The sequence below is a fragment of the Lissotriton vulgaris genome, chromosome 4_1, assembly GCF_964263255.1.
Source record: "Lissotriton vulgaris chromosome 4_1, aLisVul1.2, whole genome shotgun sequence".
Taxonomy (NCBI): domain Eukaryota; kingdom Metazoa; phylum Chordata; class Amphibia; order Caudata; family Salamandridae; genus Lissotriton; species Lissotriton vulgaris.
This window is the reverse complement of record NC_141691.1, coordinates 1,249,162,179-1,249,189,912: the sequence shown is the minus strand read 5'-3', so window position 1 is coordinate 1,249,189,912 and position 27,734 is coordinate 1,249,162,179. Positions and strand designations below refer to the sequence as shown.

Sequence of the window (27,734 nt, the reverse complement as noted above, 5' to 3'; positions counted from 1 at the left end):
CGGTACCAACATACCCCAATAATATAATCCAATCGGCAATTTGTTTTAGTTGCAGCTCAAGCAAAAAGCCGTCACCCTCTTATCTGCGCATTTCTTGGCCAGCCATCGCAGACTTCGCCCATTCGCCTTTCAATATCAGAACGAACCAGGCCAGTCTTAAGTTTGTATTAAATCAATGCTGCTGAATATTCCCGTGCTGTGCTGCACTTTTCAAAATCCCATTGTTCATGACAAGGTCAACTCGTCATAAGCACAGGGCAGGTAAAACCAATGACGAGTTGACCATGTCACGTTTAAAGAAACAAAAAGAAAATTGGCAAACCCTGTAGGTTTTGCTTTTGCATAGTGGTTGGTTTGTACAAAGAGCTGCACAACATATGGATGAATGCATGCCCACCAATATGCCTAGCAACACCTCGTCACAGTCACTAACAGACACACACCAACATAGGCACACAGAGGTGCCCAGGCATGTGCAAACACAGACCAACAGATCCACAGGCGTCCATGCAAGCAAACCAACTGGTTAGTCCCTTGTTTATTATGGGCGAGCCATATTCGTCAATTTAATTTGAAATGCCTTCCACATTTGTACCTACGTGCAATGAATTGAATTCTAAAGCTTCCATTGCATATATATGGCAGTCATCCGCCACTCAACGTGCTGTAATGTAATTGTTAAGCGTCTGGATAACATCTTAGGTCGGGTTTGTGGTACATAACCTCTATGCAAATTCATAAAGGAACAATGTGTCTGCATTACATATAGAGTAGGGGTTAAAGTAGGAGAAAACAAAATCCCAAGAACATAAAATTACGTGAATAAATTGGGCAACTAAAGTCAAAGGTTCAAACAGGTGTCCTAATAAACAACAAAAAAAACACTTGACTTTCTTTCAGATCAGAATAGCATATTAAGCCAATAGTTATCACGCAACTGAGTTGCGCCATTTAATATTTTCCTAAATTAACCCTGACAGCGAACCACATCGTCTCTAGCAATAACTAGTAGTTCAAGGTGTTATGAATGTTAATTCCGTGATCAAATGTAGTCAATCAATTTGCCACTGACCTGCCAAGAGCAGCCCTCTGTCTCTTCTACATCTGCCGGCATCGGAATAACAAGCAGGTTCTGAAGCATGAATGCAGCCTGAAACACAAAACTTTGTCAACACTGCCACCTAAAGGAAATACGACAAAAAGCAGGCTAGCATTTGCAGCACGAAAACATCTCCTGATCCCCGTCTGGTCTGAAAACCACAATTATTTTAATTCACATGATCTAACCAGGCCCTAAAAGGCACGTTGCAGTCCTGAGCGGAATAAAACAGAGTGGCGAGCAGCTATGCATTGCCGATGTGTCAGAGTACAAACTTCATTTATTTTGAACTTTTTTGTGTGACAAATTGTAGGGATTAGTTAAACCTAAACAAATCCCCCATTTTCAAATAGACGGCGTTGCGTACAATATTTTTGGAAAGGCTGCGTTTGTTATATTTTCCCAAGATTCAATTTAAAGGGGCAAATGAGGAATAAAGGTGGTATTAACGTTAAGGGTCTACCGTATTTAGGTACACATTCATGACGATAAATACTTACTAAGTGCTTTCTGGATATCTTCTCTGGAAGATTTCTTCTTCGATAAAAAAAACAAAACAATCATTGGCATAGCCAATAGGTCTCGCCTTTGGGACCTTACAGGAGTTTAGCCATACAACAGTTGTTGTTGTACCAAGGATATCGTGCTGGATAACCAAACACTTATAAGGTCCCAAAGGCGAGACCTATTGGCTATGCCGATGCTTGTTTTGTATATTACTGACAAGGCTGAAGGGCATCTTCTTTGGCTAAGTAAGTGCCTAAGCATTAAACGGGTTTCCTGCATCATTACCTTACTCAAATGACACATGTTGCCATTTTTTTCTTAAGCAGAGATGGACAGATAAGGACAAAAAAAAGCCTGTTTTGTGACTCAACGCGTCCACTTTCTAGAGAGATAAAAGTTTACCCTGAGATGGTCCTATAGTGTCTGAACTCTGTTTGGGACTCCACAGTACCAAGGATAGGAAGAATGGTATCCCGCAGTGACTCCACCACAAACATCAGCAGGCTATTGGGCGAAGTCCTATTGTGCTAGGTCTGTTTTTTTTTAATACTACGCAACAATGTCTATCTAGGTCACTGGCATCCGACAAGGCAGACAGAAGCAGTAAGTGAGGTGCAGGGATTTGCTGTAGAAGTGATTAATTGGGCCCCAGCCCTTTCACTGCCGTCAGTAGTCACAGATATGTTCCAGCGCCAGACTCATTGTGGTGAAATAAGAGACAGACAAAAAGACACATGGACTTTAAGCAGGATGGAGCAGCCTCTCTATGCTCCTTAGATCTAGCAGAGGGGAACTGAACGACCAACAACCCCTTGAAGGGTGCAAAGTTGACCAATAAATATTCCAAGGAGGGGGGGGGGGGGGGGTAGGTAACATCTAGTCAGGAGTTTGGAAAACAGTCAAACTGGACACATAACTTTAATAGACACAAGATGCAGCATCAGCAGGGATTATCCAGATCTGGGGCATTCACAACTAGGTCTGTGGCAGAAGCAAGAGGCCTGCGATTCGGTCTGTTGGGCATACACAGCACAGTAGAATAGACAAGACTGTAATCAGCAATGGGTACCTGTATCAGGGCAGTACAAGATTCTCCTCTTGATCTTTAACTACAATTAGGAGCTGTCACACATTACAAGGTAAACAGGCTATACCCCGTTTCCTGCACAGTAGATGACTGATCATCACTGGTTTTGCTCAAGTGCGATATAACGTGCAGTGGTGAACAAAAGCAGCTAGTCACGCCACATTTACCCGTTTTCAGATGTGTGGAGATAGGAAAAAGGTAGCTTTGCATACATACAAAGATAAGACTGCTGGGGCGTCAGGCAAAAAGGAAAGCATAGAATCAATGTCTACGGCTTAGAATCTCAGAGACAAGAGATGCTGCAGCTGACACAGCAGCAGTGTGTGGGCTCCTGGTATGCGGGGGCAGTACTGCAGAGTACTTTTTCGCCGATGTCACTCAAACGAAAAATTAATTTAGGGTTTCCTTGACTGGTCATAAGAGCAGTTAAAACGATCTTCACAGTTCTCTACTGTGTTCCGACTGAATTACTGAAAAAAATACCAGAGAACGGCGGAGCTTACAGTTGTGAACTGAAACCACAAAAGGAAAATCATTACTTTGTGATGTCTCAGAGCTGCGTTTGTCCAACTGTTCACATGATATCAAATGGCATTTGCTAAGGCATACAGGTGCAACATCAAAAATGTAATGCTGCTTTGCGTGCAAAAGGACAATTGCTCTACAAAAGCTCTCATATGAAAACAAGTGGCAGCAAAAGTGAAAGCAGCTGGCGGCCAAGTGGCGGCAAAAATGAAAGCAGCTGCTGCGTCCCACGAGTGGTGCGCGCACTTGGGAGAGCAGTCTTCACTTGCTGTTTTCAAGCACACTTGTGCTTGTGGCATCATCCGCCTTGCGGGAGCAAGCAACAGCCAATTAGCACGTGCGCTGCTACTCGCTCCCGCAAGGTGGATGCCGCCACAAACACGAGTGTGTGCTTGAAAATGGGCTGAGCGACGGCTAAAGGCCCTCCTATGCCGCGCATGCGCTTAGTAGGCGAGACCTAAAAAACAAGCAGTTTTCCTGCGCGTCAAGTATGGTCTCAGAATGGTTAGGCGGGAATAAGTGGATATGGAACAAGGTAGCTAAGTTGCCTTCCGTAAAAAGGCCGACTCTCGCACGTCTTTCAACAGATGAACGTATAAGGGTGTTAATTAGAGAAGACCACAACAGACGCCCACTGGCTTACAACGCGGTTGATCTTGTGCCGCAGCGTAGCATATTTGAACACAAATTGGACCCAACTCCACTGGACTGAAATGCAAAGTGTGTTCCGTCTGGAGTTATGGGTCTTAGTACGCAATGTCATAAATGCTCCCCATCCTGGAACGCTGGTACATAAAGTTCCTCGGGGCTAGAAAAGGGCGAGAGAGCAAATTAAAAGGGTGAGGCGAACCATGGGTCTGGCTCGACCTTAGAGCCCGTGCATGAGCAGAGCCCTCAAAATATTTTCTATGTAAATCATACCAAAAAATCATATTAAATTGGATAAAGTCTTTAAAATTTCAACAAGCATTGGCATAGCCAATAGGTCTCACCTTTGGGACCAAGTGTTTAGCCACGCAACAGTTGATGTGCTTGCACCACGGATATTGAGCTGCATAACTAAATACTTAGAAGGTCTCAAAAGCGAGACATATTGGCTATGCCAATGCTGGCTCTAAATAATGAGCGGGTTGGGCGCTGTAATGTGGCTTTCTCTACAGTCTCGACCTGTTCGTCAGTCATTGGAGGCACATTGTGAATATGTCAGAACAAAAAGTAATTTATTTGGACTCTTAAAGACAATGGACGCTGCAAGACGACAGGAGCTCGTACATTGTCTGCCTGTGCGTTGTTAATACTGTATATTCAGATCATATCGGTTTTGCATTTGTATTTTGCACTTTAACAAATAAAACACTCACGATGCAGATGTGTCAGTTACATCGCAGCCTTCCATAAATGTCCCTGTTATCTTGTGTTTTCATAGGGGGGCGCATGAAACGCAGTATTGTAAGACGTACAAGGTACCACAGCCGGAGCCGTTCAGTCACCGTGTGCTCCCGTGAAAATGAAATAGCCGCACAAACCAGTGGACTGGACCACAGCAGGTGATTTCGCCAACCACCCCCAACCGGTCAGAGGACGGTGCATTACAAGGGCGTAGCTTGAAGGGGGCTGTTTGGGGTGTTATATCCCCCAGAAAATGTATTCTGTAGTAAACAGTTGGGTACAAGTGCTTTCAGTGTGTATGGTAAAGTGTCTGTCAGATTTCACAGAGGATTTTTACATGTCCACACTGACAACACACTCTCCTCTCTGTTGTGTAACCTCAAATATGTGAATTACTTTGAAAATGTGGTTTTAAGAACCTTTAACAATACACCGACCCCTCTCTTTCACTGCCTTCTAAGATCCCCGGCATGCTCTACTTATCACATAACATGTTTTAACAGAATGTCCCAGCGTGATTATTGGGAACTCTAAAGCTGCATCCCCCCCCCCTTTCATTCTTATTGACAAAGCTATGCCTCTGGGTGTATCTGGGACTCCAGAGCCAAACTTTATTCCCAAGCGTCTGTGCGCGCCCCCGGAGACGTGCGCCCTTGTGCCTGGTGTGCTGCGGGGGCATAAATAAAGAGCGCTGCTCACGAGATCACGGAGACAGTTAACTGCGTGTGTGTGGGACAGGCGCAGCACAGCTCATGTTGGTAAAGAATGGTAACATGTATATCCTTCTGTTCGGCATCTATCTCAAAATAATGTCCTATCCAGCTATCCATCTATCTATCTCAAAATAATGCCCTGTTAGTCCATCGAAATATCTACCTCAAAATAATGTCCTATCCATCTATCTATCTCAAGATAATGCTCTGTCAGTCTATCTATATAACTCAAAATAATCATCTAGCTGTCTGTCAGTCTATCAAAATTTCTGTCTCAAAATAATCTATCAATGAGTATCTATATCAAAATAACGATCTATCTAAAAATATCTACCTCAAAAATGTCTATCTAAAGATAGATATCTCTATCTATCTATCTAAAGACATATATCCCAAAAACATCTATCTCAAAAATATTTTTCTCTATCTAAAAAGGATGATCTATCTATCGCAAAATTATTTCTTTCCCAAATAAATCTATCCATTTATCTCAAAATATATATTTAGAATATCTATCTAAAAATGATCGATCTGTCCGTCTGTATATCAGTTTATTAATGGAGATGGGATAAGTGAATTAAACTGTGCATTGAGTTTCTGTGCTCATCGCCACAGCACAGCTCCGTCACCCCTGGGAGCTGCTCCCTCACTATAGGTACCAACTACCAACACAGCTCTCCCTTTGCCCTTATCTGCTCACAGAGTGCACCGCTGCACAAGAACGGGTTCACAGACCCCTTACCCCGTCCCTTTCATGTACCACGCTCCATCGCTTGTGAATTTTGAGCCGTTCTCTGTGCATGAATGAACTGTTCACTTTCCATAGTAGCGCTTAATACTCGAACCAGCCCACCCTGGACAGTTATTGTTTTCTAGATGTAAGAGTCCAGCCAGAGCGAGGCCCTTGTCGGAGCCAAGCCGAGAAACGAGAAAAGAAGCAGGCAGGCCAGGATGCTTTGCTTTAGTTTGAACTATCTCTCTGAAGGAGCCTGATCTGATCGTCTCTGTGATTTCTGAGTCCGTCGTCGCCTGTCTTTGCTTTCCTGGTTTGCTTGATCCGCGAGCCTTTCCCCTTGTGCGTGCGTGTCTGTTGGATAGCAATGGCCCAGGCACAAAGCCAATCGTGTTGGTGTTACAGTTCTGTGGCAGATCCCAGGCCGACAGTCTCTGTAGATCCGTCCCATCCTCCCCATGGGCACTTATTTCCTCTGTCTTCCTGCGCACCGGGGCCCGGGTTCAACGCACAGGTCCACGCCCACATAAAGCGCTGTGAAGCCTCCGTGCAGAGTCAGGGGACACATTTCTACATGTACAGATCCTGTGGCAGGCACAGAGGCCGACAGTTCCTATATATAACTCCATGTGTGCTACTGCTCCTGGAGGATCAACCCCGCCAGCGGCTTTCAAACTTGTTATCTGCAGCTCACCGCAAGCGTCGGTGGTGCGCGTTTAACTCACTCAATTATAAAGCCGTTTTCAGCAAACGCACTTAAAAAATGCAATGTGGGGGGGCTCAAAGTGTTCATAAAATATTATAAAAATTGGACTCGGCCTGTTTGTTCCACTAAAGGGTACCTGCAATTATGAATTAAGTCAGTGGGCCAATCTGCTAGTTTCCTGTACCGTTTTTGTCTCCTCTAATTTTGAACTTCGCTACAGACCATGTGAAATAAATAAAAAAGAACCCTGCACAAATAGAGAAAACACATCGTGAAACAGCCCAAACTGTATTTGACAACTTTTGCCGGTCAATTCTTCCACAACCATAAACATTATTTAAGAAAACTATACAGCGAACAATAGTTTATTAAAGAAAAACATTTCAATTTAATTAAGTTTAAACACAAGAACAAAAGCTCAAATGACTTTCCTCCAAGCTTAAAGAAAAACAACACGCTCGATTTTTAAAAGAAGGGAGTTACCTAAACAATAAAGAAAAAAACCCAACTTGCGCGCTTGACTCGCGCGAAAGAGGGCGGCAGCAGGGGGAGGGAAGAAAGGAAGAGGCCTGCTCCTGCTTCCCTTCCGTGAACGAGCAGGGGCACCATATCTTTGCAAAGTTAATTACAAACATATGGTGTAAACACACTCGATCCCGCAAGGGAATAGCCACACGTGCACGCGTTGCCATTGAAGGCAATGGAACGCATGCACGGTTTTAGGCGAAAAAGGGGACCGATGGCTAAAGGTCTCCTCATATGCAACTCATGCGCGCTACGTGAGTGAGACGTAAAAAGTGTATTGCTTTAACATTGACATCTTTGACGTTAATAAGGCACGTTTTAGCACTGCACTGAGAAGTACTTATTAAAAATGTTGTACAACTGGTCTTCTGGGCTCACATATTTGAGAGATATGGAGACTTTTAAATGAGTGCCAGTTACTCAAGGTAATAAGCTTTGTTTGGAGGCACAAGGGGATTAACTGATGTGCCCTGAATCAGAGGATATTGAGCCGGTGCCATGTCTCGAACCCGGTTCCCAGTCTTCAGCTCTGACCGTAAAGCTACACTTGGGTAGAGGGAGACAGGGGAGGAGGGAGGCTGAAGCCAAACGAAAGCTTGGCTCGTTATGGGCTTGGATTTTCACAGGGATTCGTGCAGAGCCAGAGCCAGGCTCGGGCTATCAGTGGCTTGCCCCCCTCTACTAGGGGCCCAATGAGCACATATTAGGAACACGGAATGGCCCACAGACACCTGTGTATCCCTTTCTGTAATACAGATTGCACCAAAGCATATTTTGTACAAAAGGAATTTCAAAGGGCTTTATTCACCTATTTGCATTGGTGATGGTCCCATGAATTGAGGTAACACCTCTGCCCATGCGTCCAAGCCACAGTGGCGGCCGGCATGGCTCGCGGGTGTGGGCCTGGCATAAGGGGGGGTCGCAACTGCAGGAGAGAGAGAGCATAACAAAAAAATATATCTTACCTTGACGCCGGGTCCAGTTTCTCTGCTCCTGCTCTCCTGCCTCTGACTTTAGGAACAGGAAGCAGGCAGCCAGGATTCCTTCCCTAAGCCAATCACAACGCTGCAATGCAGCGTTGTGACTGGTATGAGGGCCGGAGGGGTAGGCATGTTCTCCATGCATGCTGTAGTGCAGCATGCATGGAGAACAGGGAAAGTGCGCATGACTGGTTTGGGCGGCACGAGAGGGCCGACTAAAGAGTCATTGCGCACTGAGGAGTGGGCAAGCCACTCCTCCCCTACTCTGAGAGCAGAGCAGCCCCACCCGCCTGTCAACAAACAAAACAAACATAAAATGATAAAATGATAACAACAGAAAGTTATTAGCATTTATTGTTTTTGCTTTTCGCCCTGCTTGACAGCTGTAGGGCAAAGCTCCACGCCATAGCAGAGGAGCCACCACTGCCAAGCTGAAGCACTGATACAGATATAGGCGCAGGGGTGAACAGGCCAAAGAAAGGCACACTGATTGGGATCCGCATATGAAGTAGTGTACGGTCAGTGTGCAGTATAAAATACTTCACCTCAACAAAGCTCTGGTTTCCAAAATTCAACCTAAAACAAAAGTTCTCAGAGATCTGAAGAAAAGGTACTGAAGTAACACTCTTTCTGGTGGATACTGTACCTAACCGCAGATTCCTCAACTTTAAAACATCTCCTGCGGAAGTCTAGATCCAGAAACTTTTACACAGCAGTGCTATCACATGCTTCGAGCTGAATTAGTTTTTTCTCGCAGTGACAAGCAAAGCTGCATGTAAACACTACCCCTGCGAGCGGACATCAGTTTCTTTCTTGACCATGTCCACGCTCTTGGACATGGAGGGCAAAAAACAATCAGATTCCCAGTGTGCAGATCTCTAGCTTGTGAATTTTATAGATGGAAAAGAGAGGCCATTTCACAGAACAGAGAGACGGGAGGGCAGTCAGGAATCTGCAGTTAATTATCCACCAGAAAGAGAGTTACCAAAGGTAATTAATTTGTTCTGGTCGATACTTCTAAGTGCAGATTCTTCAACCTTAGAATAGATACCAAAGCAGTACCTTCTACAATGGAGGGTCTGTGGAATAGGCTCAGACAGAAAGTCTTGTAGGAGCAAATGGGCAAAATGCTCTTCATGTTAGATCTGGCTGCCAAGGCAGTAGTGCTTTGGAAATATGGGTATGGATACTCATGTTCCAGCCTGACTAATGTTGAGAACAGGCGCTCTGTGTGCCAACGCAGTAGTAACAGCCTTGGTCCTAGTAGAATGAACCCTTAGCCCTTGTAGAAGTTGCCTCTTGTCCAATACACTGCATACCTTGATGCAGAGAACTATACACCTCAAGTCCTTTTCTGCACTACAACAGCAAATAGATTTCAGCACTCAAATGAGTCCAAGTAGATTTTTCATAAATAGAGTCCAGAAAATAATGGCATGACCAGGAAGAATTGTCTGACTCCGTGATGTGGCTTTCAAATGCAGATTTCACTTTATTTTAATCGTCAAAAATGTTCATTACAAAGTCCCACATAGCACAGACAACGCGTTTCGTCTAATCAAAGACTTATTCAGGGCTTGGAGTAATGGTGAAAAATGTATCTCAATCCAAAGTGCAGTGGTTTCATTTCATTGACAGCCTGATAACTGCCTAACAGCAACATCCTTAAGTTTGAATGGACTACCTTGCCTTTCTTTGCACCAGAAACCCCCACAAAAAGATGATTGTCTGCCCAATGCGCTCTATGCAAATACTCAATGCTATCTTGGGGTTCAGCTGATGGAGTCTCTCCTCTTTCAAGGAGAGAGGCTGAGAACAGCATGTTGGCAGGGAGATGGATTGCCCAATGTGAAAAGTATTTTGGCAAAAAAGCAGCCTTGGTCCTCAACACTAGTTTGCCTGGAAAAAAGATGGTGTAGGACTACTGCACAGAAAGTGCCTGAAGCTCACATGACGAGCAGAAGTAATTGGAACAAATAACAAAGCGTCCCAGAGCCTGGTGTAACCTGACTTAGTAGAAGGGTGCCAAGCAGCAAGAATGCCATACACATCCTCAGGAGGGAGCTCAAATGCAGTCAACTCATGCCTCTCAAGATCTATTCAAAGAGGTGTATGTTGTGCAGGCCTGGGTCCAGAACCGTACCCTGCTGCTACGGCAGGAGCTTCTTCTGAAGTGCAAGTCTGACTAGAGGACTGATGCTCATGCCCAGAAGTTCTGGGTACCACACTCTTCTAGATCAATCCAAAGCCACTAGAATGGCTTGGGTACAGCATTCCAGATCCCAATCATATCTCGGAGTAGAAGAGGTAGGGGCAGAAAGGCACATAGGAGTCTGGTGCTCCACTCTTGCTGAAACACGTCTTTCAGAGAGAGAATTCTTGGGAACTCTGATGTGGAAAACAGTAGACACTGCGTGCTCTTGGTGGTGGCAAAAAGATCCAGGCAGGGTTCTGCCGATTGTTGGAAGATTCCCTGTGCCACCTCAGATGTAACCATTATTCATGATTAACCAGAGACCGTCAGCTGAGCGCATTTGTCATGGCATTTAAAGGGCCGTTAGGTGGTTGATGACCAGGGAAATGCCCAGACATCACAGTCAACTCCAAAGGCAAAGAGCTTCTTGACACAGAACACTGGACCACACACTGCCCTACTTGTTGCAGTACCACACAGTGGTGGTGTTGTCTGTGAGGAACTGCACAAGCCACTGTTTGATGGATGGTAGGAAGGCCTTCAGCACAGGTGAATAACTCACAACCCCATTAAGTAAATGTAGACTGAGGGGTTCTGCTTGAGACCAGAGTCTCCTGATTTCCACCTCTCCCATATGACCACCCGCCCTCACTACCGTCAGCTCTGAGTGGGCAAGGGAGAGGGGTTTCCAGCTATTCCAATTGCAGTCGAATAAACATCACTACAAATATTTGTCAGTCTTCACTGAAATCTGTATGGAATCCAACAAGTTTCCTTGGTGCAGGATCCACAGACTTCAGGTTCTACTGCAGTCTCCGCATATGTCACCTGGCTGAGCCAACAAGGAGGATGCAGTAGGCCAAGAGTCCGAGATGCCTCAGCATCCTCCAGTCAACCGATGAGGAAAGGAGAGGGAGCTGAGCTCTAGATCAGAGTTCACAGGCACAGAAAGAAAGGATTATATGTCAGCACTCAGGGGTGGTGCAAGGCAGCACCTAATGACACGTGGGAGCACTGCAGGTGCCTGGGGATATTCTAAAGCTAAGGAATCTGCGGTTAGAAGTATCCATCACAAAAAGAAGATTGTATATTTTGTTTAACCCCTTCCGTGCTCCCGTGGGCACCTCGCAGGTGCTGCCGCCGGCCAACGGCCGACGAAGCCCCGCCCACTCTTTAGAACGCCTGCACCGCGGCGGAAAAATTGCCGTGGTTAAGGCACTATGAAATGTATCTATCTCACAGGCAACAATACAGTCTACAACAGAAAGTTTCGGTAAGGCTCCCTTGTGAACACAGACCTCAAATGGACACACAACTCTTAGCAACACTGCACTAATTTATCTGCTGCTGACTTAGTGTATTATGGGTAGACTTGCCACTGGCAATGCAGATACTTTTCACAAATAACATTGTTAAAACGTCAATTATCCAAACTGTCATTATGGCATTAGACAGAGAAAAAGGGATTTGAACGAGTATCCTGCCATTCCAGGAATTCATATATGGGGTAAGACGTCATGAACTTCATGATGGTTCTATATTAATGACCCGTGTTAAGGTCAAGACACCAGACAGTGGTAAGTTCTTTAAAAATAAAAATCTTTAAAACCACTACCACTATCATTAATATAAAATTCGAATTTTATGGACATATCACTGGCCAATAACAGGTATAAAGTAGTGGCATACATAGAGGGTGCTATTTTGTTCATTTTGGGTATGAGAACTATCTAGCTGTTGCATACTTTTCATTCCATTAATATTTATTATGGAAGAGAAATGACCGAAGACTCAAAACTGCATTTCCTTCGGGAACTCCCTTTCAGCATTTGGTAGTATTTTTTAGGGCAGAAGAGCATGAAGAAACACTAGAGCTTAATTTAAAAAAAAGCCCATTGAAAATGTAATGAGTTCACACCGATGTGCTACCATAACAGCTTTCCTGTTGAGAGTGGGGAAGGACTGAAGCCTATAGACACATTATATCCTACCAAGACGCCTCTCAATTTCCTGCTCTAGGTACATTGGTTGAATTGTAAAAAAAATCAAATAGAGCCCAAAAGAAGCTCTAGTGAGAGAGGGCAAACTCGATTCTATTACCAACCCTCTTCACTTGCAGCCCAAGCCATCAGGTGGTTTGAAAGTGGGCATGCAAAAGAAACCTAATCTATTCAAGTACAAAGAGAAACAGTTAAACCACTTTATTAATTTGCATACATAAGACTAAATCTAAAATAATCATTTAAACGGGGACATCCCTTTGGAAAACGCAATAAAATATTGGTAAAATTATGTCCCCTTCCTTCACATCTAGTACTCTTTCGATTGCCAGGATATTCCCTGCTGCCCTTAAGCCTTTCTAAAATGGCCGACGGTGTTTAAATGTCTGTATTTACCTGTACATAGGTGGGTGGTTGTAGAACACTTGTGATGGAGCAAGGATTCGCACGAGAAGCGACTTGCTTGTAATCATTAACCTCGAATAACCCTAACTATGTAATCAACATGTTTGTCTTACTAATTTACCCTTTTTTCCCTCAAGATTGGGTATCCGAGTGAAGCTTGCTTATGTGTTTTCTAATTCTAATACGCTTGCAAATAAAATGGCTGCTGCTACGCGGGAATTTCTACTGCGCATGCGTCTGTCATACCCACGTGACATGACGTACTCGCAGTTTTGGAAGGAAATCTGTTGCATCTGTGCACTAGCGTTAATATGGCTGCTCGGTGTTCTCACATGCGAGAGGCTTGCACTGCTGCTTTTGCCAAGCTGTTCGTTCTGCCTAATCATAATGCTATAGTTTATTATACAGTAATGGGTATAGTGTAGAAATTCATGGTATACAGTGTATTCAATTATTCTGTGTTCTAAAACTGTTTTTTCCATTTCATGTTACACTTTGAAAACTGGCCTGTCTCGTAACGCTGTCCTCCATCTTTGTTGAAAATGCGACTGCGCGAGAACCGCAAGTCTCCGGAGAAGTGACCTTTGGACTATTGCCAAGGAGCTGACTGACTAGAAGGTGCTCCTGAGAAAGTCACTGCATGAACTCTAAATTGTATACATTGTAATAGACAATAGAACATCCATTGTTGGGTGTAAGGAATCGGCATGAGAACCTGAATTTGATGGGCGTGGACATAAATTTGAATAAGGAGACGGCAAAAGTCTAAAAGTTAGGTGGTGTGATGACCTGTCCTCCTCCTTTGTCCAATCGAAATTGGGGATCCTTACACCAACATTGGGGGGTGGTACACTGACCTGGAAAACAGTATAACTAGAGTAGGTTTAGCTAGAGAATTTGTCCGACTTGTCTTAATAGCTGACCTGTCACTGACCCAATGCACTCAATAGGTGACTAATAGCGGAGGGCTGCGGAGCACTCTGTCGGGAGGTTTGAGAACCCAATCGGGGTTCTGGGAAGCTGAAGTGCTGGCAAAGCACTTTGCTGGTGAAAACTGTAACCCAATGGGGGTTTTGGCTGATTCCTTCCAGAGAGGGAGTAGCGCAGGCGTTGCAACCGAAACTGCGGGTGCTGGTCTTAACCGTTGGTGGTCCGGTCCTGATCCATATCCTGGAGTTATCCTGTCCTGATTTTCCTGATCTGCACCTGCTCGCCTACTGGCACTGAAGTCTTTAGGGTTCCTCTGTCCTTAATTAACTGGCCCGTGGCCAGGGTTGGTCTTCACACCATTCTGGGTAAATATAAATCTGTGTGGGTAATTGTCAATATAATTTGCGTCCTTTTCGTTACCTTCCCTGAAATTTGCAAAGCGTGGATTGCATATGTACCTTTTTCTTATTCTTCCCTTAGTAAATGAATAATTAATGTTTTGTGGTATATTAGCGTGTTCCACTTTCTTACCCACCCTTTAGGCAATGTTAAATGTTTTTGCATGATTGCATAATTGTTCCTTTCTTCACCCTTTCTTTGTGGAGTTAAGCTTAATTGTCTGAATTTATAGTGTGTTCCAATTCTTACCTTCCCTATAGTTATGTGCTAAAATTTAGTTTTGATATTGCATATTGTATTCTCTTTTCTAAACTGCTAATAATTGCGAAAGCTCTGGGTTTTAGTATGTTCCCTTTCTTTACCTTCCTTTAGTCAAGTTGCGAAAGTCTGTTTCTCGAAATAGTATGTTCCTTGTTTTACCTTCCCTTTATTTCAAATGTTGCTAAATGGTTGGCATAATCTATCTTTTACATAGCTATACACTGTTTCTGATCCTGGTTATTGACAGTTTAATTACTTTTAATCTGTGGCTCATGACTTTTGATGATGATTAGATAAAGAGTTTGAACCTACCCAGAGTCTGTGGTTATAATATGAGTGCAAATGTTATGGTATTTTTGATTGCCTTTCTTTACATAACTCCCTGATCCATTGTGGTCATAGGTACCAGTGATAAGGATTGGCAAGTCAATGGTATAGGAACTAGTGGAATCAAATAAACTGGTAGTAGAGTGTGGGTTACCGGATTAAGAAAATGTGTAATTGAATTATGGGCCCAGGTGAGTATTGGTAAAATTATAGTCGGGTGACCTGAGCTCTCTATCAGTATATAAAAATTGATAGCAGTAGTAGGGTTAGGGATTAGTTAAAGATAGGCACTTAGTTCATTGGTTTTGGGTCATATTTAATTAATCGAGCAAATGTTGTATTATTGAGATGTTTTTTAAATTTTATGCTGCTATATTGAATTTCATGTATTAACCAAAATCGTTCGTACCTGTTATATGTTTGTCTGGAATCCCCGGGGGCAGAATAGCGGGTGGTAAATAGAAGCCACATCGCGGCGAGGTCACTTACCTAAAGGAAGTTAGTGCATGGTTGGGCAGAACCGGAAGCACTATTTAGGGTTTTTCTGTATGAATGTGTGAATAAATGATAGGAAAGAGTTCGCTAGCAAAACTTTTGTTGTGATATCACCTAGTAAGGGTCACATGGAAGGAGTAGCAGGTTCGTCTGAGCTTGACTGATAGAAAAGGGGTTCGCTGGTGAAACTTTGGCCTTAGTATATATCCCGGAGTGGATAAAGTCTGAAGGAGTAGCAGGTTCTCTAATGCTTGTGTGAAGGGTAGGCGGAAGGGTTCTACTCGTAGTGTATGAAAAGTAAACGGAAGGGATTTACTTGCAGTGAATTATTTCTTTCCTTTCTAGTTACTCGGGTACAGTGGCAAATGTTTTTACGTTGTTGAACAATGAAATCTGCACTTTAAAATAAAAAGAATTGAGTTTTCGTATTACCTTGTGAAGGAGGTAGTCAGTTGCGGAGCTGCTCAGACGTCACTCAGAGCCGCGCTGGTATAGGTCAAGACAGCGGGCGTGTAGCTGGGGTAGCATATTAAAGGAGGGGTGAGCACAGGAGCATGGGAACTCGTATGAAGAGAAAGGCCGCGCAATCATTGGTTGAAATTATTTGAAACCGCATTGTTGATTGTTTGGAGAAGAATAAAAGACGCACGAGTATTGGAAGCATTTAGTAAACAGAAATAAGTATTGTTGTACTTTGAATTTTTTGCAAAATATATGTGGTATCCAAGTCATCCAGAAACTCGACCTGATCCAAGATACTTAGGGTTTGCTAAAGAGCAGATGTTAAGAGGCAGACCTTGCAACACGTACGGAAATAAGAGAAAATTGTCACTTGTAGACAAAGTTAAGAACTACTTTAAAAAAGACAAGCCCATTAAAACTAGAGAAGGAGTCAGTTTCAGTTTCAGTAAGTCTTTATTTCGAAATAAAATTCATAAAAGACAAAATACAATTTGTGAAATATTAAGTCATCATGTCAATAGAACATTTAAAAAGTTATTAAACAATTGATAAGGACTTTACAATAAAATGCCTTTGGACATTATCTATTATAAATCAGCATCAATATATAAAACCATCATAAAATGTTCAAATTCCTGGTACGAATTATCCAGGCCCAACCTAGGAACTTGGCCACACCGACCACAATAAACTCTGACAGGTTAGTACGAAAAATCCTCAGGGCTTCAAGGTACCCCTTGTTATCCAGTCTACAACATAAGGGTTTAATCCATTTTAGGCGTGGGGCACGATAGGCTGGGCAGGCAAAAAAAAAGTGACCAATGCTCTCTAGATGACCCGGACACCAAGGACAGCAATTATTTGAATTAACATTCCACTTAGCAGTAAAGGAGGTTATAGGGAGCGTCCCGACACGGAATTGATGATATAATTTCCGGTCGAGGGTTTAACAAATCACGTCCCAGTATGGCTCAAGGGAAGGTGTCAGTTTATAAGTCAGAAAAAGACCTGTTAAGTTAGTAACTTCCGATTGGATGACTGTAGTTAATTTAACAGATGCCCAAAACTGGTCTTTAAAATCTTGTTTGGAGGGAAAGATGGAACCCCCCGGATTAATCTAGAGCTGATGGAGACCCATTTCTAGCAAAACCTTTTTCACTTCCCTAAGCCATGGGATTCTAGAAGCTCCCCATAAAGATTTAACCTCGTCTAGTTCTTTGGCAAAAAGGCTGAGCTCCGGAGTCGTCCAGATCCGTCGCCATAATGCCACCAAGCGGAACCGGGCCATCTCATTTAAGTGTTTACAACCTAAGTCTAGCAACAGCGGTTTGTGGGTGTAGACTGAGGAAGGCCTACTAAATTTCGCAAAAACTTATTCTGTGCTTTGATCAGGAGGGATAAATCTTTAAAGCCCCAAATATCCGCACCATACAAAGTGGCTGCGTTTATCTTGGCTTCATAGATTTTAAGTACAGGGGTGATTCGTTTAGTCAAGGATTTCTTTTGTTCCAGAAGCAAACAACCCGTGAGTCGTACGAATTTGAGGTATAATGCCTCAATCTGGGGTTTCCAACTTAGATGATAATCCAGAGTCACACCCAGATAAGTCATTGTCTTCACCTGTTCTATCGGAACACCATTCAAGCTAACAGAGCTAGTGATTGGATTTTTATAACTGAAGACCATAAATTTGGTTTTATCAACATTAATCTGTAGGTCATTTACCCTGCAAAACTCTGCAAACCTATTCAGGGCTGTTTGTAACCCACTGCGAGTTTTAGAGAGAAGCAGGGTGTCGTCAGCAAAAATTAACATCGGGTATTTAGACCCGCCCAGAGATGGTGCATCTGTCTGGGATGTGGAAAAAAAATTGACTACCTGGTTGATGAACAGGAGAAAAAGAGTAAGGGCCAACACACATCCCTGGCGCACCCCACGTGTCACCGGGAAGCTGTCGGTCACCTGTCCTTGTTTACCCCACCTAACTCTGGCAAAGTTGTCCTCGTGTAATCTCATAACTATGTCCAGAAGTTCTACGGGTAGGCCCATAAGTCTCAGTGAGTCCCACAATTTAGCTCTTGGAACCAAGTCGAAAGCCGACTTAAGGTCCACAAAAGCGGCATAAATTACCCCTCCACCCAACAGAACCACCTTTCAATATAACATAGTAAGTCTAAAGACCTGGTCTATGGTGCTAGTGCCCAGTCTGAACCCAGCTTGCATGGGGGACAATATGTTTTCCAACTCGATCCACCCCTGTATTCTTGCCAGTACCATCCTAGCAACTATTTTTTAAAGTGAATCTATCAGACTTATAGGGCGGTAATTTCCTGGGATTGAACGGTCCCCTTTTTTGAAAACAGGTAAGATCTCCGCCCCTTTCCAGGAGTCGGGGATCCTAGCCCCTGCTGCAATGGCGTTAGCCAACTTGGTTATGTACGGGACCCATACATCAAGATTCAATTTAAAAAGATCTGCTGGGATTGCATCCAGTCCAGGTGCTTTCCCTGACTGTACCGAACCAAGGGCATGCTCTGTCTCAGTACATGAAAAGGTAAGCACGGCCCCATCAAAGGGAGTCAGATCTGCTGTAAGCACCTGCTGTGTTTCATGTACTGCACTCATGTCTTTAAATTGAGCAGAGTAGAAGACCACCCAATCTACTGCAGAAACATGGTTCACAGGTATTTGAGAATCCGGATTCCTGCCCCACTTTACAGTCTCCCAAAACTTTGTTTGGTTGAATGATTGGCACACCAAAAGGAGTTCTGCCCAATATTTATCATCCCACTCCCTCTTAGCTGCCCACAATACTTGTTTATATGACGTCCGGGCAATTTTAATGTCATTAATGTCCCTGGTTTTAAGTACAGAAAGTAATTTACTATGTGCTACCCTACAACTCTTATTATACCACCTTTTGCAAGCATAATCTTTCTTTGACCTTAGTGGCTTAGTGAGCAACATTTTTAGTTCCCAAAAGCATTTCTCATGTAAGTCGATTATTTGGGAGTTAACACCAACGTGAGATGGAAGATCCGCCATGACGCCCATTGTTTGCTTTGCTACCTCCTCTATGTCTTTGATAAGCGGTGGGTCTGCAATGACCTTAGTCCATTTTACCCGTCTTCTGTCATTACACAGGATGACATCAGATGTTAGAACTGCTGTTGCAGAGGGTCCAACCCCCGCACCGGGTATTCTGAGTCCCAATGAGAGAGGGTTATGATCACTCTCTGGCCGAACCACAACCTCCATATCAACCACGAAAGACCAAAGATCTAGTTTGACTAGTACATAGTCTATCCGACTCATACTAATCCCATTATTAAAGGTAGGTTGACCAGACTTATCAGAGGGTGTGCGCCCATTCGCTGCCCTCAACCCCCACTCCAAACAAAATCCCGTCCAGAGAAGTGCCGCCTTGGTTCCCCTGACACCCTTACTTATGGTCAATGGCGGGATGTTCCAAACAGTATCCTCATCGACACCCACATTCTCCACTAAATTAAGGATAGGTTCGAATGAACAATTTAAATCCCCTGCCACTAGGATAAAATTGTCACTCCCTAATTCCCTCAAAAGCAAATCAAGGTCATTCAAGACTGACTGTTTACGACCTCCTTGGCAGCCCCAGGCATAAATATTTATTAACACAAGACTCCGATCATTTCCCCTATTGAGTTTGATACATAAAAGGTCCGGGTTGTTCACCAGGATTTCGGAAGGTCGGTACCCCAGAGAGTGTCTAATCCACACCACCAATCCTCCAGAGGCTCTTCCCTTTAGGCCCTAGATAGCAGGTTTATAGTAATTTAAGTATCCTGATCTAAATAACGGGGCTGGTGCCCAGCTCTCCTGCAGCACAACAATGTCAAAGGTGTCGTTGAATTCGGCCCAATCTTCATTATCCAAACGTCCCCTTAACCCTGCTATGTTCCAGGAGACCACTTTGAGCGACCCCACTTGGCTACAGGCAGGGTTAGTCTCTAGTAGGTTAACATCCGCCACCCTGGTCTCAGTAATCTTAAGGACAGGGCTCAAACTCAGGCTCTGACTGGGACCTTCGGGCAGACGTACAGTGTCTTCACAATGTTCAGGTGATATAGAGACAGTACTCACAGAAAGGGGAATATGTTCAGGGTCATAAGCAGGTGCCTTTATCCTCGTAAGTCAGTCGACCTCATCTAAACATCCATACCGATTGAAAGTTGGGGCCCCTTCCCAACAACCATTGCGACCTTGCCATCCATCCATTCGCCAACCCCGCACTGGGATTCGAGCTAATGACCAATTCCCATCTTGATTTGAACTTGGCCGCGGGGGGTAGAAGAAGGTAAGTGGTCTAACAACAATTGTTGAATTTTCACCTCGTGCATCCCAAGAGCATAAATGTTGTGCCGTGTGAGGATCTGCAAAGGAGACAACAATGCAGTCACCAGGTATGGATTTAGAAGTTGGGCCTATCCAAGGGACCCTTCGCACCATTAAGACATTACTTCTTAAATGATTAGGTAATTGTCTATTTGTATTAAGCCAGTGAATTACCTTGTTTTTTAATGACCAGAAGTTCTCCTGGGATTGTGTCTCCAATACAGGCACTCCAGCCAAGATCACAACATAGGGCCTAGCATCTGGGGGTAGATCTATAAAACCCCCGCGAAAGTTATGTACATTTCGGGATCCCTGTGGGTATGTACGATGAGTCGCAGTGTTATTTGGTCTAGGGGCAGCAACCTGCTTTGTAGGTGGCATACATTGGGCCGGGCGGGGAGCGGGGGCAATAGTTTGGGGAATACTGGCTGTGGGATTATAAGTCTTTGTGCGTGGTTTGGGTATTGGTTTGGGCGGGGACTGAACAGGTGGGGCTGCTACTGGTACCTGTGCAATATTCTCTACTCCCAGTTAAATTTTTGGTTCCATTTGCTTAAGGCTAAGGCTAGCTAGTGTGACAATAGTCTTGTCCATTTCTAGCAGATGATTTTCTATGCGCGAGAGTCTGAGTTCAAGGGGAGATAAGAGCTTTTTCAGGGTCTCCCATACTATTCTTAAAAAGTTAATCCCCGCGACAAGATGTGAGCGAGCCTCATTGGCTAATGTATCTAATTCAACTTTATCTGTGCTTGTACAGGGCTCTACATCACTGAGACTTAGGTCAGCTTGGGGCACATCTTCATCCACCCTGCTTAATACAGGGGGTCTTCTATTGTTAAAGAATTGTGCCCTAGCGATTTTGGCCTTCTTTTTAGCATAAGCTGATCTAGCAATGCGTTTTCTTTTTTGATTAACAACCCTATGATGATTGGGGCTCACAACCACATGATTCTCCTCAGAATTTATTTTGGGGATATTTAAATCTAGTACGGGGGGTAGAGACTTTGGCTCAGGCTTGGGAGAAGCCGGGCCAGAGGTAATAGCTTGCACAGATGGAAAAGTGACTGTAGGGTGATGATTGACCACCTCTGTTGTTATTAACGGGCGCTCAGAGGTTTTGGCGGAGGCAATTTTACCTAAGGATGACCTTTTTGACATGGCTAGGTCCTGGGATAGTCTTCTAGCCACGTCTAACTCGATGGAAACTCTATGTTGCATTTTGGTAATTTCATTATCAATGGCCGTGTTGGTCTTTGTTATGAAGTCATCAAGTGTTCCGTTCACCATTTTCCCTCCCTTAGCGGTCTTACTGCGACTTCCTCGTGAACACATGGTATGTCTCTAACCCGAATGCAAGCACGATATAATGGGCAACGAGGAGAGTAAAAAGGGAAATGGCCCAGTCCAGTCCTTACCGTCCTCGAACGGCCTCAAACGACCCGCTCTTTGCCTGGTCTTCGCCCCGAGCTCCGTCCCGCGCGCGTCCCGCGTCGTGGAGGGGCTTACGCCGTTAAAGTACGTAAATATGGAGGCGTGGCCGCCGGGGGAAGAGGCACCAGCTGTGCAGACTGGAGAATGCTGGTCCTCGCAGTCCCCCGGTAGGCTGGTAACGCTGTGTGTTGCCAAAGTCCTCGACCTGGGCTGTCTCTCACTGGGAGCGCGTGACAAATCCGCCGACTGCGGAACCGCTCACACCAGGTGGGGCAGCCTCCGGGAGTAAGCAGCAGGGAACAGCCAACCCAGAACAATCCTCGTGGCAGAAAAGTTAATGGTGAGCGGCACCCGTGAATCGGGTGTCGCGAAAGGTAAAGTAGGCTGAAATCAGAGGCGTGGCCGCCGGGGGAAGAGGCACCAGCTGTGCAGACTGGAGAATGCTGGTCCTCGCAGTCCCCCGGTAGGCTGGTAACGCTGTGTGTTGCCAAAGTCCTCGACCTGGGCTGTCTCTCACTGGGAGCGCGTGACAAATCCGCCGACTGCGGAACCGCTCACACCAGGTGGGGCAGCCTCCGGGAGTAAGCAGCAGGGAACAGCCAACCCAGAACAATCCTCGTGGCAGTAAAGTTAATGGTGAGCGGCACCCGCGAAGCGGGTGTCGCGAAAGGTAAAGTAGGCTGAAATCAGAGGCGTGGCCGCCGGGGGAAGAGGCACCAGCTGTGCAGACTGGAGAATGCTGGTCCTCGCAGTCCCCCGGTAGGCTGGTAACGCTGTGTGTTGCCAAAGTCCTCGACCTGGGCTGTCTCTCACTGGGAGCGCGTGACAAATCCGCCGACTGCAGAACCGCTCACACCAGGTGGGGCAGCCTCCGGGAGTAAGCAGCAGGGAACAGCCAACCCAGAACAATCCTCGTGGCAGTAAAGTTAATGGTGTGCGGCACCCGCGAAGCGGGTGTCGCGAAAGGTAAAGTAGGCTGAAATCAGAGGCGTGGCCGCCGGGGGATGAGGCACCAGCTGTGCAGACTGGAGAATGCTGGTCCTCGCAGTCCCCCGGTAGGCTGGTAACGCTGTGTGTTGCCAAAGTCCTCGACCTGGGCTGTCTCTCACTGGGAGCGCGTGACAAATCCGCCGACTGCGGAACCGCTCACACCAGGTGGGGCAGCCTCCGGGAGTAAGCAGCAGGTAACAGCCAACACAGAACAATCCTCGTGGCAGTAAAGTTAATGGTGAGTGGCACCCACATACAAAACCCAATGCATTCCGGATTCCACTGAACCCTTCATCAGGGGTAAATGTGTGCTTATGATTTCAAATATATTCTTCTTGACTTTAGGTTCCGTGGCTGGACACTAGATTTCCCACGAATACGTGCCCAATAGTGTTGACTTCCACCACTGCCGTATTTCCGGTGTCATTATTCCACCACCGAATACTTCTGCATCATTCATGATGTTTGACAGGGGATACCACTCCTGTGTATGGTTAGAAAACTGGGTGGAATACACAAAAGATGATGGAATTCTGGCATTTCCTTTAGAAGGTACCTTTAATGGAAGAATTTTGTTTAATTTAATGACTCGAATGAATGATTTACATCCCAGACCTAGATTAACGCAATATGAGGCCCTAGAAGAATGGGAGATTGAGGCTTTTGCGCGAGATAGACCTAGAATTGACAAAGGACTGAGTAAATTTTACCCAAAGGTTCCACGAGATTCCAAAGATAAACAAATGAAACAATGGAGAAAGAATATGTTAGTGGAAGGGCTTTACCCAGTACTAACTGTAGAAGAGCCTGTGGGCGGTAAAAGGACTGAAAAAACCAAACATTTAATGTCTAGTGGTGATTCAGACGATGATTACATGGAGGATTTGTTAATGAAAAATCCACCACCTTATAATGAGGAACCAAGAACAGTAAATCCGACTGCCCTGTTTTTAAAGCCACCTTTAATTCTGCAAGTGATACATGAGACCTCCATCGAAAGGGTATTACAAGAAAGAAAAAGAGAGCTTTAAATAAACAGGGAAGTGAATTGATTCAGAAAATTTCTCAATTAAACACAAGTCCTGAAGCTTTGACAATTCGGGTGACTATTGGCCCAGTTGTTCCTTTGTACGGAGATAAGCAGGCTAGTCCAAAAGCTCCAGTTATATCTGCGAGTAGAAAAAGCTTTATTCGAGTTATAGACTCATAAAAGCACAACATACATATATATAAAAACATCACACTTAGTCAAGGCATTTCATCCAATACATTAAAACAGTTGCGCAAGCTTAATCATTGTAAAACAAAAAGATGTACAAGTTAAAACATAATCAAGAAACATTAGGCGAAAGAGAAAGAGCTCTCCGCCTGATGGACCAAGCCCACCCCAGGTACTTAGCTATTCCCATGACAATAGGCTCCTCAGAAGTAGTACATATAATTCTCTGCGCCTCAGCTGCACTGGATGTCCCAAGGTACTTACAGGTAGGGGTTAACCAGACCCTTCTTGGGGAGGCATAAGCCTTACAAGCAAATAGGAAGTGTCCCACACTTTCGTTGGTTGCGCCGCACGCTGGGCAGCACTGGGTATTCAAACTCTTCCACCTGCCTGTTAGATCTCTCAACGGGAGGGAACCAGATCTTAATTGGAAGAACAACTTTCTGTCCATAGGAACAGTTATACTGTCCCAGTAATTTTCTAGTACAGGACACATTTTACTTTCCAGAAAGCGACCTCCCATTGAGTCAGATTTAACCCCTCTCCAGAGCCTCACGTCTATCCATTCCCAATATAGCGCTTTAAGTGTATTTTTACTTGGGAATACTTCCCCCGACGGATTGTCCCAAAGGTTGGAAAGACCTAGTTCACCTAGCAATACCCTTAAGTTTTTCAGCCATGGTATTTTATGGAAGGTATCAATTTTAATTATTGCCATGAAGCCTTCCGCATAATGCCTAATTTCAGGGGTGGACCAAAGTCGTCTCCAAAATAAGATGGGACGCAGTCTGGCTCGGTCGGTTACCGATCTTCTTCCCAGGTCGAGACTAAGAGGGATTAATGGTGTACTCTGGGGCAGTCCCGTAATACCCCTAAGAAACCTGTTCTCAGCTATCTGTAATGAGGTTAATTTGTCGAAACCAAACAACTCCGCCCCATATAAGGCCGATCCTATTGCCTTGGCATCATATACAGCGAGGACAGGTTTTATGGGTTTTGTTTTGGATCTATTGTGCTCCGCCCGTAAGGCCCCCGATATTTGCTGATGTTTCAAGACCGCCTTTTCTAGGTGGTGGGACCAACCATAATTGCTTGCGATTTGCACCCCCAGGTAAGTGAACTCCCTTACAACCTCAAGCCCAATATTATTCAAATGTATCCTAGGGCGAGGTTTGTGTCCTCGGGAGAAAGCCATCAGCTTGGTCTTGCCTATGTTTACTTCCAGGCCATGCTCCTGGCAAAAGTCGTCAAAAATATTCAGGGCCCGTTGCAGACCAGCTGGTGTTTTGGACATTATCAAAGTGTCGTCAGCGAACATCAGGATCGGAACCCTGATGCCCCCCAACGAAGGCGCATCCACACTAGCGTCTTGCATCCTGCTGACTATCCCATTGATATATAATGTGAAGAGCAAGGGTGCCATTGCACAACCTTGACGCACCCCACGCTCCACAGGAAAGTCAATTGAGGATTGACCATTTGTCCCCCACTGTACTTTGGCAAAATTGCATTCGTGCAACCTCATAATTAAAGTGAGCAATTCTGCGGGAATGCCTATCTTACTTAGCACTGCCCAAAGCTTGCCCCTTGGGACTAGGTCGAAGGCAGCCCGCAGGTCGACAAAAGCGACATACAGGCTGCCCCCACCAAGAAGAACCATCCCCCACCGTAACATAGTAAAGCGAAACACCTGGTCGATGGTGCTAGTAGCCCTCCGAAAGCCTGCCTGAAAAGGGGAAAGAGAATCATTTTCGTCCACCCAGTCCATAAGTTTGTTTACCACCATCTTCCCAATTACTTTTTGGATGGTGGCAATCAAACTTATGGGCCTGTAATTAGCTGGAAGGGATCGATCTCCTTTTTTGTGGACAGGTATAATAATAGCTCCCTTCCACTGTTCTGGGACTAGCGCACCCTTTGCAATTGCGTTCCCCAATAGGAGCACATATCTGCCCCACCTATTTTTATCATTTTTAAAAACGTCCAAGGGTATCCCATCTAGTCCGGGGGCCCTGCCCCCTTGAACGGAGCTAATTACAAGTTCAACTTCCTTGGCGGAAAACAAATTATCCTTGGGAAATGCAGCCAAAATTGCATCCCCACCACCCCACTCCTTTGTCTCAGCATATTGGGGCCTAAAGTAGTTCACCCAGTCGGATTCAGTGACATTATTATCCGGTTTTTTTGGGGTACCGCCTCTGCCCCACTTTACTATCTTCCAGAAAAGCCTGGAATCCTTTGCTCCAGAGGCCTCCTTTAATTCCTCCCAATACTTCTCATCCCAGTCTTTTTTGGCCAAGGAAATGCTAGTGTTATATTGCTTCCTGGCAGCTTTGATTGCTACCCGGTCCCTGCTTCTGATAGCATTACCCAGTATTAATCTGGCTGCCCTGCACTGTTGGTTAAACCACCCTGCTGGTTTGGTGGAAGCTGTGCGATTACCCTTGCATGCTCTCATAAAGTGTGGCTTTAAGGTGGCGAAAAGATTATTGTGAATTTCAGTAATCGCCCTAGATCCTGGCGGTGTGGGGCTAGCTAATTCCATGGAAACGATTGCTTTGTCCACTTCAGACCCAATAAAATCCATGGAGGCTGCATTCGCCAACACCGAGGGCCATTTCAATCTACGCATATTATTCGCCATGTCTGGGAGCAACCCATTACTAGCATGTAGGTTAGGCTGAATGTTCTTCCACCAGGTGTGGGTCACGCAAAGAGGGTTGTGATCACTTTCTATCCTGCCCTTGACTTCCATGTCACAAACCCCCTGCCAAAGATTAAGACTACAAATAACGTAGTCTATCCTGCTTCTGTTATGACCATTATCATATGTGCACACACCTTCCTTATCTCCCTTTGTTCTACCATTGAGGGCACGCATCCCATATTCTAAACACATAGCATTTAAAGAAAGAATATCTTTTGACCAACGTTTGACAGGGGCAAGATTCAGGGAGGGAACACCCCATAGATTGTCCTCTTCCTGCCCTAATGGGTTTTCGGTACTGTCTAGAGGTTCAGAGGTCCTATTTAAATCCCCAGCTATTACTATTCTGTTCCCAAGGGACTTTGATTGCAGAAAATTAGATAGAGCCTCTAAAGTGGGGGAACTCCCATTATTGCAACCTCTGGCATAGACATTGTATAAATCTATCACACCCCACTCTACTGAGGAAATTCGCAACATTTGAATATCTCTACAGCCCAAGTCCCACATTTTCACAGTAGTTTCGGAACTCTGTCTAATCCAGACTGTGAGGCCTCCTTTGGGTCTGCCCCTAGGACCTCTACATGCCGGAATCGAAAAATTTAGATAGCCTTGGAGGTAAATAGGATCACAGGCCCATGTCTCCTGAAAGAAACACAGTTCAAACCCATTAATGAAGTCGGCCCATGATTGTAACATCAACTTACTCCCCAATCCTGCAATGTTCCAAGATACAAAGCTTCCTAGAGCAGGGCTATCACTACCCGCTATATTAACAATGGGCAAACCTATGGAACTCAATTGACTACCATCCTCATCTCCCAAGTTGTGATCATTGTCCACAATATTTTGTTCTGTTAACACCTCACCACTCGTGTTTTGCATAAAATCCCCGGTATTTTCCTCTACAGATGCAGCCTTTTCATCGTCTTTTGTTTCCTTCAGCACAACATCAATACTCAATGCCGGGGTTTCAGGGTTCCAACATGGCTTCCGGTATGAAAGGCATCCCCTTGTGTTAAGCTTTGGTCAATATCCCCAGTTCAAACATTGAGTGTCTTCCAAATTATTATAATTTAAACCAATATTTAGGGGTTGCCATTGCTGTAGAGTGGAGGGTGGGGGTGCAATCCTTACCATCGGGGGATTGGTGAAACTATTTAAATTCATGGGACCACCTTTTAATAAGCATGTCTGCCTTGGGTAAAAAAAAGAAAGATCCACAATGCCAATTCCACCACTACTTGTACCCCAACCCTGCCTTGTTATCCAACCA

The 27,734-nt window shown here is 44.8% G+C and overlaps 1 protein-coding gene across 1 annotated transcript in view; it reads right to left on the bottom strand.

Moving 5' to 3' along the window:
* RTTN (rotatin) overlaps positions 1 to 27,734 on the bottom strand; it is a 1,129,552-nt gene that overhangs the window by 368,726 nt on the left and 733,092 nt on the right. The window contains exon 33 of the mRNA XM_086965450.1: positions 1,073 to 1,150. Coding sequence (XP_086821576.1) covers positions 1,073 to 1,150 — 78 coding nt within the window. The remainder of the gene's footprint in view (positions 1 to 1,072; positions 1,151 to 27,734) is intronic.